The following is a 12,703-nucleotide window of genomic DNA, read 5'->3' as shown; positions in this document are numbered from 1 at the left end:
CAACATAAAGTCCATCTGACGGAGTTGACAGTGCATGACGGAGTTGACCCAGAACTGAAGGTGGTGACAAACTAGTGAGTAAAAAGAAAAACTTGATACATGTCAAGTAATGTCATTTATGTAAAATACATTACAATGAAATAACTGCACACTTAAGTGAGACTTGTCAACACTATCACTGAAAGAGCCACGCTGTCAGTTAAAAACTGATGGAGTGGACATCTGACAGACTTGACAAAATGCCAAACTACCTCAGTTTATATGTTATTCTGAAAGGAGGCCATATTGTAGCTCATCAGGTCCATGAAATCTTTACAGAATACTGAAATTAAACATTTATTTCACAAAACTTCATCAACATTTTGTAAATTGTCATTTATGGTGTTGACACATCATGGTTGTGACGAACAACTTAGGAAACTAAAGAATAACATAAGCTAACTAGAGAAGCTTAGCCCTCTTAGCAAATGAAGAGAAAGGAAGAGGTCATGGGGTCCTCAGAAGTTCTGATGCCCCCCAATAATGCCAGATTCTTATTATATATATTTTTTTTACAATAAAATAAATAAAATATTCAGCAAACACCAGGAAAATATACATTGTTGTGCTCACATGGCCCAGGTTAGTTTAGTCAGATATTTTAAAAAAATTTATATTTTGTGTATATTTTATTTAAATTTTGTGCTTTATCCATAGGACCTGTTTTGTCCCTCTTCTCAAGAATCACTAATCACGGATGAAATAAGCCGGTAAATTTTGGTACCACCAAACGATTCTGCGCTGGTACTTACCAGGAAGAGGGGAGAACGACTGTCTGCTGTGAAGGCCTCATTCAGAACCAGTCACGGCTGCACTATGGGTCAGAATTCGCTTGCAATATGCACGTCAACTTCCAAAACACGATGGTTGCTAAGGGGATTGGTGCATTTGATTTAATGAACTGGGACATTTTACACGAGTGGTGTACAGACATTAAAATACGCCGCTCGCCTTGAGATAAAAAGAACAACAAATCTATAATCATCTATATAAAAACCGTGAGAACACAATGGAACAGTTTTTAATTCAAACGAAATCAAAAGTTGACAATGCAGAGGACAATTGATTCCTTGTTCAAAATAAAAGTACGGGAAAACGAAGATGAAAAGTACAAAATCAGAAAAAAACCTGCAGAAGATTTGGGGCAAGCTGAGGCTGAGGGTGAGTAGCGCGACCAGTCAGGACACTGCATTTGAGTATACTACCACATAATGTGCTAATAGGTAGTAGCCTGCCATATGTGGTAGGCCACTACCTATTATGTGACCAGAAAAACCCATACTGACTTTGAGTTAGATTGAACTGCAGCAAGCTAATATCAATGATTCATACAGCCTGCCTTACCAATGAAAATACAGATGTTTTCCACATTGCCAAGTGCTTCTAATTTCTACCTTATCCATACAGGTAGCAGTTAGTACAGTCAAAAAAAGGTTTATTGCTGCTTTGTAAATGCATGAATGGAGAGATAATGAGCCATTGACGCTTTCTGTCATAATGCCGGCAAAAATTCAAAACTACTTTCACCCCTATTTATAAGAAATATACTTCTTGTCAAAACAACTAAAACCGGCTGTGCGGTCAGCGTGTTGAAATATGAGTCTTTGATATTTGTCACGTGACTCACCATTTGTCGGAGAAGTGTAGTGATGCATCTTGGTACAACAATTCATCTTTGGCAACTCCGGAAGACTCGCTAGCCGAGGATGTCGTGCTAAATCAAGTGAGTTTACTGCTTTAAATTACCCATATGAGCCTTTTCTAACAGTGTCTCTTGTATTTGTGATAGTATTCGCTGTAGTTACCTCATGGAAATATAATATGATTATTTTATTTTACATTTGAAGTTGTTACCTGGTAAAACTTGTTAGGAAAAAGGTTTGTGAAGCTAACAGGGGAAAAGCTAGCGGCAGTGAGTGTCAGTTAGATACTTGATAACTTGATTTGTGCATGTTTAATTAATTTACTCTGGGTTTAGCTTGATAACCTGGAAATGTCCCTTATTTGTTTCGCACTAGTAGCCAGTTTGCTAACACACACAATTGGTTATTTGTTTGTAGCTTCGAGTAACGACTCGTCAGTCATGGGATTTCACACCAAATATAACCCGAACTTCTTGTGATGTAAACAGTCTTCGCTGTAGTTGGAGAGTCCTGGACTTATTTATCAATCCTAGGGCAAAGGGTCTTTAGAAATGGCTGCAGAGATAATTAGAAAACACACGGGTCTGAATGTTTGTCGGTTCTTTGGCCTAACAAGCAGGCTGTTATACTGCTACATCTCTACTAAAACCCGATGTAATAGAGCAACCATTCTTATTTAAAAATGATTCAGCACAATAACATCCTTCCCGTGAGTGATTTTAAAACACAAGCTGTCTGTCATAAACACTGAAGCGCATAAATAAATTGGTTTAATCGCAATGCAAGTTCAGCTAAAACAATGTATGAGGCCAGTTGGAGACCAAAGCAATGTTTAATGGTTCAGTGAATATTTTATGTTAAGTAGACCATGTTTAACTCAACCAAAAAAAAAAAACAATTATCAAAATGAAACCATTTCCTTGCAAATTAAATGATGGTGCAGATGTTTTTAACGGCAGTTGTGCGTATGTTTCAGCTTAAATTTACCATAAGCAGGAGATAAGTCAAAGAAGAGGAAGTCTGGTAATGTGTAAACAGACGTCACATTTGTGGGAAGCATGATCAGGTTGATGGCAAAAGGACAATGAAAGCAATTGTTAACTTCATAAGCCAAAGTAATTGGTCCCATCTTTTAATATCACGTCTCCTGGTTGTCTGAAAAAAGCATAATACCTAGAAGGCTTCTTCACTTGGTAATTTATTTACCACTTATACTTAGAAGTCATCAATTAGGCTCAAAATTATTGAATATTTTGAAGTCTTGCCAGATTAAGATTTAAAATGAACTTTCAGTTTTACCAAACACTTTCCTCTGACTCCAATTAAAATCATGGTTTAGGGCAGGACCAGGCATAGTCCTGACTTAAATTTCACAATCTGTGGAACCAAAGGTTAATGCACAGGTGTTCCAAGCTCAAACATTGTGAGTGCAAAAACATTAATTGTCAGAAATGCAAGTGGGGATTTACAAACATTTAAATGCTAATAAACACTTTTTTATTGATTATTGGAAATGGCATAAATAATTTTAGACAAAACTTGCGGAGACTCGTGCAGTGTAAATCGAGGGTGACAGAGAGTCGGCTGCATTCATTGAAACAATTTGTTTAATTTTTATTCACCTCCTTTACAACTACCAGGGCGTGGACACATAACTACATTGTTTTCAAGCCTCACAATATGTTTCTTAAAGCACCGAGCTGTGGACTTGTTCCTCCAGCTCTGGGTTTCTTCTGCCTTTGTTTAGCTTCCCTCGAGGCTACAGACAGTAATGTTTAATCCCTCGCTCATGTTTCTCAGTATGAAACACATTTAACAAATCAGTAAAAAAAAAAAAAAGCATTATGAAGAAGAAGAAAAAAACATATATAAGTTGCTCTGGACTGTAGAGGTGTTTCACACCAGCCTTGTTTAGTCCGTTTTAATGGTATTTTTATTTGTTTGCCTAGAAAGATCATTTGTTTGGGGAGGTGTGAATACACAATCTAACAAACTAGATCTTGCTTTGATTGAAATAAACTCCGATGCCATTCAAATACATATGAGAATGCCAGAGACAGTTCCAAAAGCAGGAAGTGGACTGTAGCGCAGGGCCTTCTGGGTAAATGCAACCAAAATAAACGTGTCGATCTAGCGCTGGTGGGGGAAATGGCTTGTGGTCTTTACCCAAAGACACAAACAAAATACTACAACACCTATAGTCAGATGCCACTCCATTTTTTGTGAATAAGGAGGTTGTGCTCAATGCCTTCCTCTGAGGTTTTGTGTCATTTCCTTCAGTGATTTGTGGTGCAGCGCCACCACAGGCAAGCGAGTGAACAGGTTGCTTAAAGGGTTTGGTTTGTTTCATAGCGTGAAAGCGAACTGCAGCAGCTAAAAATGTAACAATTGTTGTACTTTTGGTTCCCAAAGTGAGTCTACCGGACTATCAGTTGTGGAAACACCTGAAGTCACAGGACCACCCAAACTGAGAAAAAAGTGTGACTTATAGTCTGGGAAATACAGTACTTTGATGTGAGATTGAATCAACCCTATTTATTTATTTATTTTTCATTATTTTTGCAGAGGAAACATACCACTTTGGCAAAAGAGATGCAGGACGGGGGCAGCCTCCCTGCCATTGCCTCCCTGAACTCCTCCTACTCCACGTCGCTGACCCTCCCTAGCCCGTACCTCCTGCTTCCACCTGTGGCACGCAAAGCTGTCTCTGATGTCCGACGCACCTTCTGTCTCTTTGTGACCTTTGACCTCCTTTTCATCACACTTCTGTGGATTATAGAGCTAAATGTAAATGCGTGTTTATTCATAGACAGGTTTAAGATACAAAACTTCAATTCAATTGACTTCAGTAACCGTTTGGACTCCTCCCTTGTTGTCCTTCAGGTGACCGGTCCAATTTTGGATAATCTAGCAGATCAGGTCATCAGATATAAGTTCAAGTCTTCCTTCTTTGACATAGTCGTAAGTGCCCAATCCTTATTGCTTTGGTGTGAATCTAAATTTTATGATCTTGACTCTATTTGGGGAGCTTGGATGTACATTTCCTTCAGTCGAAAGCATTTGCAAAGTTTAGCACTTGGTGACATCATTTGCTTCCCCTTCTCTTCTTCTTCATGTCAGCTCCTTGCCTTGTTTCGTTTCCTCTGTCTACAAATTGGCTATGCAGCGTTTCGGTTGAAACACTGGTGGGTTGTCGCGGTAAGTCAGCTCAGACACAGCAAAACACACTTATTCAAGTGAAAGTCTCCTAACTTTTCTGCCGAACATGAATAAGAGCTCAGTTATTTCCTGCAGATTTCAACTCTAGTGACCAGCGTCTTCCTCGTGGTGAAGGTCATTGTATCTGAAGTGAGTGCCTTACTGTTGCTGGACGTTCACAGTTCGGTTTGAGCAGCGCACGCTCATCAGCTGAAACCTCTTCAGCTTTTTCACTTCTGCTTTTTGAACTTCCCAGCTTATGTTTGCATGGGCTTCATCAAGAAAAAATACTTATCTACTCCATCTATCTAAAGCACCAAGCCCTTTTCCCAAATAGATATAGCGTAATAAACCTCTTATCTTGTGCTGTAAGGACTTGCCTACATATGCATAATAAAAGTGAAAGTATACCCTTCTTTCTTTCTTCTTTCTCACTGTGCTCAGCAGCTCTTGTCCAAAAACGCCTTTGGTTATGTTTTACCCATCACCTCGTTTGTGGTGGCGTGGTTGGAAACCTGGTTCCTTGACTTCAAGGTTCTCACTCAGGAAGCCGAAAATGACCGAGGTGAGAAAAAAGTGACCAGTGCAAACACACCTCAACAGAAATTTACGTCCTCTTTAACTGATTTCTTCCTCTGACCTCAGCTTACCTAGCGGCATCGAACGCTGACAGAGCTTCTATGCTCTACTCCCACCCTGTTTCTGATGGACAGTTCTACTCTCCACCTGAATCCGTTGCAGGTGATGGTCTTATAATATTTGCCATTCATCTTCTGTGTATTCTTGTTTCTTTCCTGATTTCTGCAAGCAGTCATTTTTTATTGATCTTTTTGTCTGAAGACTCAGACGAGTATTTGGATGAGGAGGGTCGCAGGTACAGTGCTGCCACATTTCAGGTACCTGCATCAGCGCCTGCTGACTGTTTTTAATTTAATGATCCTCCTCCTCTCGTTAATTTCTCCATATCTGGATCTCACTGCAGGAGAAGGAGTACATCAAGCAGGGTCAAGAGGCCATGGCTGTGTTGGATGAGATCCTCTCCCAGGAGGAGAACTGGAAGCTTGAGAAAAGCAGCGTAAGGACATCTCTCCGGTTCTTCCCTCAAGCTGTTATTTCTGGGAATAAATTCAGTCTATTATGAGCGTACTGGTCAATTAATCCAAACAAAACATAGCTTTTGGAAAATGTTTTTCAATTTAGGATTAAAAAAAAAAAGTCAATATCAAAATCATTTATGAGAGATTTTTCTTCACCTCATTGTTAATGGTATCGGGTAAAATAGTAAAGCTTGATGGAAATAGTTTCGTAGCTTTTCAAACCGAAAGAGAAACCCACTTCCTGTCTTGCAGCATTTTCTGGCAGTGATGAGTTGACATTATTTAAAGCTCAGATTTATTTTCCGCATTCTGAATTTCAAATGTTTTTCACAGACTCTTAAAAGTGGAAAAGGTGTGAAATTTAATTTTCACTTCATTGTCATGTATGGAAAAGTAATTTTTTTTTTACATTCTATAAAAGGTCCAATTTTAATTTCTTCAAGAAATGCTTTTTTTAAACTATAATTTTTAGCTATATTACATTCCTTTGGTTTGTCACAGCAAAACTTCACGTCATGTTTATCGTTTCATACATTTCTTTCTTAAACTTTTTGTCCATTTTCTCATTTAACAAACAAGCTGCAATTTGTTATATTTTGACTTGAGTAAATCTTAAAAGTTTTTATTTAATGTATTTATTTATGTATCTTTGTCTCATAGATTTTGAAGTAGATCTAGTCTAAAAAAAAAAAAGATAAAATATGGAATTGTTTGGATTCCAGTAAAACCTTCTGATGCTGACAGGATTTTGTGTTTTGACAGGACACAGGAGACGCCGTCTACACTCTGGAGATGCTCAACTACGGAAAGATTTTTATTCTGAAGGTACTGCAAGCGTGAAACATTGTACTTCATTGTCATACAAAAAAAAAAACACCAATCACATCTAACCTTGGTTTGTGTTTTTGCGCTTCAAAGGAGCTATACAAGTTCAGACTTTTTGTCCCTGACTATTTTTTATATTATTTACAAATCATTCAAGCATAAACATCTTATCAGACTATATTATTTCTTACAAAACCATTTGGAAGAAATAATACAATTGTGATTTCTACAGTGATATCTTAAAGCTAATTTCAGATAAAAGGGATGATTGTTCAGATGAGTTAACGGTAGATCAAATATCTTACTACTGCTGTCTTTTGTGAATTCACCAAAAAATCAGATAAAATGGAATTAAAGAGATTTCTCATAGTATAATTGGAAGGGATTTCTTAGTTAATGCATCTACATCAGATATGACATAAAATGGCTATACATCGTTTGCGGTAGTAGTTGGAGTGAATTTTGAAGCCATTTCTGATGTAAGGGGAACCTTTAGTATCGCGAGCTGTTTTACTTCTGCTTCCACATCAAAATGTAAACTATTGTTCGTCTGTTTCTTATGTTTTAAAAGATTTCCTTCTAATTTACCCATCCTTCATAAAATGAACAGACCGTATTTGAAGAGTTTATTTTTTTGATCTAAAATACAGTGATATCTTAAATTCAAAGGTGAGAGTCAGTGGAGATTTCCCTCGTTTATTGGGAAATATTATAGAAAGGGCTGTAACAGTTAATCGAATTATTCGAGTTCCTTGATTACTAAAATCCTTCGACACTTTGTTAAACTGTATTTTAATATTTAATTCACTGTGTTCCAACCGGATAAGTGTTTTTGTTCCGCAGTGCTCTCACTTCCCTTAATGAGCTGCTGGTGAATGCTAAATGCTATTAGCATAACATTGGGTTAAGCCCAATTCAGACTACACGATTTTAGAATTGTCGGCCGATTTTCAAAACCTGAGAGACCACACACTAGCCGACCAAAATCGTAGGTATAACGTGTTCAATCGGCCCGATCGTGCATTGTGTGGTGTTCAGCCAGCCACACAGCAAGAGCAACAAACCACACATGAACTGATTTCTCACCGACATTCAGGTTCCAGACCGGAAATACAGGAAAAGCCCACTACAACACACGTGAATTTAGAGTAAACAAACATGGCCGACAACGTAGAAGAAATAGCGACAGTTTGTGAGCTTATTTTAAACATAAAAGATGCAACAAAAAGAAAAGGCATTGGATAAAAGCGTGGAAATGCGGCGGCTTTATTTTTTTAAAAGCTACGTTTTTTTTGTCTATACCATTTGTGTGTTTAGATTATTTTCTGTTCTGTCGTCTCTTTAAGCTTCATCGGTTAATTAGTATTTGCTGTTTTAATGTTTACAATTACATTGAGAACAATATGCACAAAATAATGGCTACAAGTCCAGTTAACTAATTTTAAAACCAGGCATTAATCAATGTTTTACGAGTGACAATTACATTCTGTAAGCCTCAAGCCCTGACTGAATGAATAAAATTATCATTGTAACCTTTTTATGTCACGTTAACGGTGAACAGCTGAAAAATTACCAGAATCAACTGTGGTAGCAATTTCGCTCCAAATCCTCTCCTTGTCATTTCTGTGGGTATTCTTTGCACAAAATGTTGAATAAACATTAATGTTGTTTCCACATATCATCTCTGATGTCCGCTGGACTCTGGGTTGCGCCACCTTAGCTGTTTGGGGTTCCTCTCCGTGCTTTCTGAGGGGAAAGTGTGGAGGGGAATCCGTGCTTTTTGATTGGCTACCTGTCACATTCAACAAGCTACGTTCTCGCTACCAGTCAGGGAAAACCCCGCACGCTGCGATAATCCAGCATGTTGAATATGTCCGATTTCAGATGGGAGCGGTCTACCCACTGGACCCGATCAGTCGTAACACACCACACACTGCAGGATGATTGGTTATGATTATCGCAAGCGACAATCTTAGAATGCAGGATGTTCTAAGATTGTCATAAGGGGGAAATCGGGGCAAAAAATCGTGTAGTGTGAACTGGGCTTTACCAAATGTTCCCCTCGTCAGTTAACCTCCTTGTTCACCCTTTTTTTTTATGACCCAGCAGTAAGTCTGCTATGATCATAAAATCATCTCCTGAAGCATGACGTACTTTGGTCCTCTTTTTGTTTTTTCTCTGCGTTTTTTCATCTTTTACTTTATTCCTCAGATTTTGTGCCTTATTTCATTTGCTCAGGCCTTCATGCAGTGTCCCCCGGAGTTCGTTTATCAGGAGACAATTATGCAACCAGAGAAAATAGCTGAGTGGACCAAAACAGTTATTTCCTGCCAGGTGATGCACCTCTTTGTTAGATCAAACATTTTCCATTGAGAAGTTTTGCAGAATTAAAACTTAATAGTGCACTGTCCTTTTGGCCTCAGGTCCTCCAGAGAGTTGACGACAACACTTTGGTAACACACGACATTGCCGCTAGCGTGGGGGGAGGCATCGTGTCTTCCAGGTACATTAGCACAGCAAAGATTGGGCTTCCTTACATCTCTTACTTTTTTCCTTCTGAAAGGATTTGTTTGTTATTTTGTTTCAGATTTCTTGCCTGAAACAAAGTAAGTTGATTTTATTTATGCGCTTTCTGTTTTTTGTTGTTTTTTTTTATCTCTTTAAGGGACTATGTTAATGTTAGACGAATCGAACGCAGAGAAGACTGTTACATTAGTGTTGGCATATCAACCAACCATGATGCCAGGCCGCCGAGTGATCGCTGTGTCAGGTCAGTTCATGCCTTCACCTGGATTTCTGTCATCTGTCATAAACCAGAACTTGTTTTCAACAAGTAATTGTTTTAAAAGGATCCAGCACTAGTTGAACATGTTGACCTAAATATTATGTAGTTTGCCTATAAACTAAAATATTGCTGTTTGTGAAACGCCAAAACTCCTAATTACTTCAGAAATAAACATCTTTTGTTATATTTTTCACCCATGGAGGTTGCCATTTTTTCCACTGATGGGTTGATGACGTCATTAGGTCCATTCTGTCCTGGAATCTACAGAGTAAACACAGGAAGGCTAACTTTACCTGAATTGCTGTTTATTATATTGTGTTTGACTGGTGTAATTTTAGGTGATGCTACACTGTGTGCCTGTTCGCTGTAATTTAAAAAGGGAAAAAAAAGTCAGGCGAATCTGGATAATTTCCCATGACATCTTGTTATTTCTAGTTCCGATCAATTTCAGTGCACTCCGGTTCAAATTAAAAAGGCTTAATAACTTTACTCATCACTGTTTTGGCTGGAGAAGCCAGGCAGTTGGACCAATTTGATGTCATTTACCCAGAATGCACTGCAGCGTGAACAACATGGCGACATTTCTGTGAATATTTTATTAAAATTTACAAAAACTAAATAACCTACAGTATTATTACTGTATTGTTTTTACATCTAAGATAAATATTTCCCAAATAAGGTTTATTTTTATACCTAATTGTGGATCCCTTTAAGGATTACATAAGTGTTCCCTTCTTCCTACTCCTTTTCAAAAAAAAAAAGTAGTGGTAAACAAATAATCTTGTTCTTGGTTATGTATGCACATGTTTTCTCTGTCCTACTAATAAAATCTTGTTTGAATTAAATGAATCAAAATCAATTTGTAACTTTTTTTACTTCCTGGTTGCTTTTTATTGGTTGTTCTAGGGGAGAAAATCGCCCAGGAGGATTTGTGGTTCTGAAATCCAGCAGTAACCCATCTGTCTGCACATTCATCTGGGTCCTCAACACAGATTTTAAGGTGGGGAATATGAACACAGAAATCTTTGTCCTTTTTTTTGCATGTAAGACATAGGGCTGCAGTCCTTTCCTCTTCTTCATCACTTGATCTTGCTTCTTCCTCCAAAACTGCAGACATATCGCTCAAATCTTTGCTGAAACTGCTCACAACTTCCACTGTTTGTATACAATTGTTTACGCTTTGACTTACCCTCATTACTTTTGACCCAGTTACTACAGATGAAAAATGCGACACTCACAATGCCATGGAATTTATAGTAGCCTGTGAAAAATACTTATTAAAGTCTTTTGTGTACACAGAATGAAAGCGCAGTAGTCAATCTTTTTAAATCAATTGGTTGTAAGTGGTTTTATTGTGTCAGTGACACTTTAAGGACTTCTTCATAAAGCCTGAAGGATTATTTCTCATTTTAAGGTTGGTAAGGAAGTTTGGCAACATGTAGGTAAATTTCAAAGCAGATTCAAAACTCTTTGACAGAACAGTCTATGTAAATATGTTCAGTCAAACACCTAACCTTCAGTTGTTCTTTTTTAGGGCCATCTGCCCCGCTATCTCATCCACCAGGCCCTACCTTCCGGCATGTTTGAGTTTGTGAGCCAGTTACGGCAACGCATCGCTGACCGTAATCCCTCCCTTTACCAATTACGTTGTCCTCCTCATCAACCATGAAGCCTAAAGAAAGGCAGCCTGGGAGGCAGAACTCCTGAACCCCAGTCATTAACCTGAGGAGTGGAGGCGTCATCCTGTGGAGCTCCTGAGCTGAAGGGATGCGCGGCCAGCTGCCGTAACTGAACTGACTTTACCTGTAAGCATAGGAGGCCATATTTCAGATCAAACAGAGTGATTTGGACAGAACAAATGATTATCTTCAAACTATTTTTTTCACATTTGACTGTTACTCTGACTCCCACTAGGACATGGGATTTGTTCTGAGTTCAGGTGCGCCGCACTCTCTCTTTCATGAGGAGAGGATCTGTGAGAACTGTTGTCACAGAGCAGAAGCAGTTCAAAACCTATTGTTGTTTATCGTTTATTAATTTGCTGCTTTTCTTTCTTTTTTCTGCACCTTCTTTACACCTTCCTGCCTACATATAACAGCCATATTCTTATTATTTAAAAAAATACTGTTATAGATGAAGAGGATGCACTATTACCTGCTCACCACTAGAGGGCGACATGACCAATGTAGATTGGGAAATGGCTTAGTTTTTTTTCTGCAGTACAACAGTACGATCTGTTGTACTGCCCTGTTGTTCCAGGGTTTTTAACCAGTTTTTTGTGATTTCCACAGTGATATCTTAAAGCTAATTTCAGATCAAAGGGACGATTGTTCAGGCGAGCTAAAAGTAGATCAGACATCTTACTACTGCTGTCTTTTGTGCCAATCACCTCATGTGGCCTTGTTGGGGGCAGAATAATGAGCTGGAGTAATTACATGATTTACAAATAAATTGAAGTTGCAATTTATTTCGTCATGCGTGTGAGACATGGATCAAACTTTTCATTTCTTCAAAACTCAGCTTGTAATGATGGAAAAATGTCCCCTTCAGCTTAGTGTTATTAGTCTGCATACTGGTGGTACCACGCTCCTCAAAAATCATCATGGTTCAAAGGTAATTGTCCTGAAATGTGGGTAAAAAGTTGTGGGGTTCTTTTTTACAGAAACTTCAGTTATTTTTCCTAAAGGAACACATTTGTGGATTTGACTTTGAGGAATTTTGTTTTTGGAAGCTGCAATTAATATAGGTGGAAAAAGAGCTGTGTAAGACATCTGAAATATTTGGGTAATAACATTACTCAAATGTATTTGTTCTGACTTTTTAAGGTTCCAACAAAAGGAATTTCAAGTGAAAAAATGTAAACGATGTGCCTTCATTGCAGTAATATAATATACTGGGCGTATTGCTTTTTGTTCTTTTTTTGTATATTTCCTCTGACGGTCTGTTGATGCACGAGAAGCCTGCTTGTTTACTTTTTCAATATTAGTTTGCAGATCACTTTGTAATTCATTTTAACATCAAACATGTTAATTCAAAGCCATCACTACTGACCAACTGTTTTTACTGAATCTTAAGTGTCTTATATGTAATAAAACATCAACACCTATCTTGAGATT

The 12,703-nt window shown here is 38.1% G+C and overlaps 1 protein-coding gene across 3 annotated transcripts; it reads left to right on the top strand.

Moving 5' to 3' along the window:
- The first annotated feature begins 1,125 nt into the window (after positions 1-1,125).
- On the top strand, positions 1,126-12,693 carry stard3 (StAR related lipid transfer domain containing 3). Of its 3 annotated transcripts, none has more exons than XM_028042336.1 (15): positions 1,126-1,200; positions 4,248-4,469; positions 4,566-4,643; positions 4,803-4,880; positions 4,977-5,030; positions 5,328-5,445; positions 5,526-5,621; positions 5,721-5,776; positions 5,863-5,955; positions 6,740-6,802; positions 9,041-9,136; positions 9,226-9,305; positions 9,468-9,572; positions 10,494-10,587; positions 11,122-12,693. In XM_028042336.1, the coding sequence occupies exons 1-15, from the start codon at positions 1,141-1,143 to the stop codon at positions 11,254-11,256; spliced, it is 1,428 nt and encodes a 475-aa protein (XP_027898137.1). In that variant the 5' UTR covers positions 1,126-1,140; the 3' UTR covers positions 11,257-12,693. The 3 variants fall into 3 exon arrangements, with proteins under 3 accessions (XP_027898137.1, XP_027898136.1, XP_027898138.1); XM_028042335.1 differs by having other exon boundaries at positions 5,325-5,445; XM_028042337.1 differs by lacking the exon at positions 1,126-1,200 and adding an exon at positions 1,624-1,762 and having other exon boundaries at positions 5,325-5,445.
- Positions 12,694-12,703: the final 10 nt, after the last annotated feature.

This window comes from Xiphophorus couchianus, chromosome 16 (assembly GCF_001444195.1).
Source record: "Xiphophorus couchianus chromosome 16, X_couchianus-1.0, whole genome shotgun sequence".
Lineage (NCBI taxonomy): Eukaryota > Metazoa > Chordata > Actinopteri > Cyprinodontiformes > Poeciliidae > Xiphophorus > Xiphophorus couchianus.
Note: the sequence above shows the minus strand (reverse complement) of the source record. Positions and strands in the feature narration are given on the sequence as shown.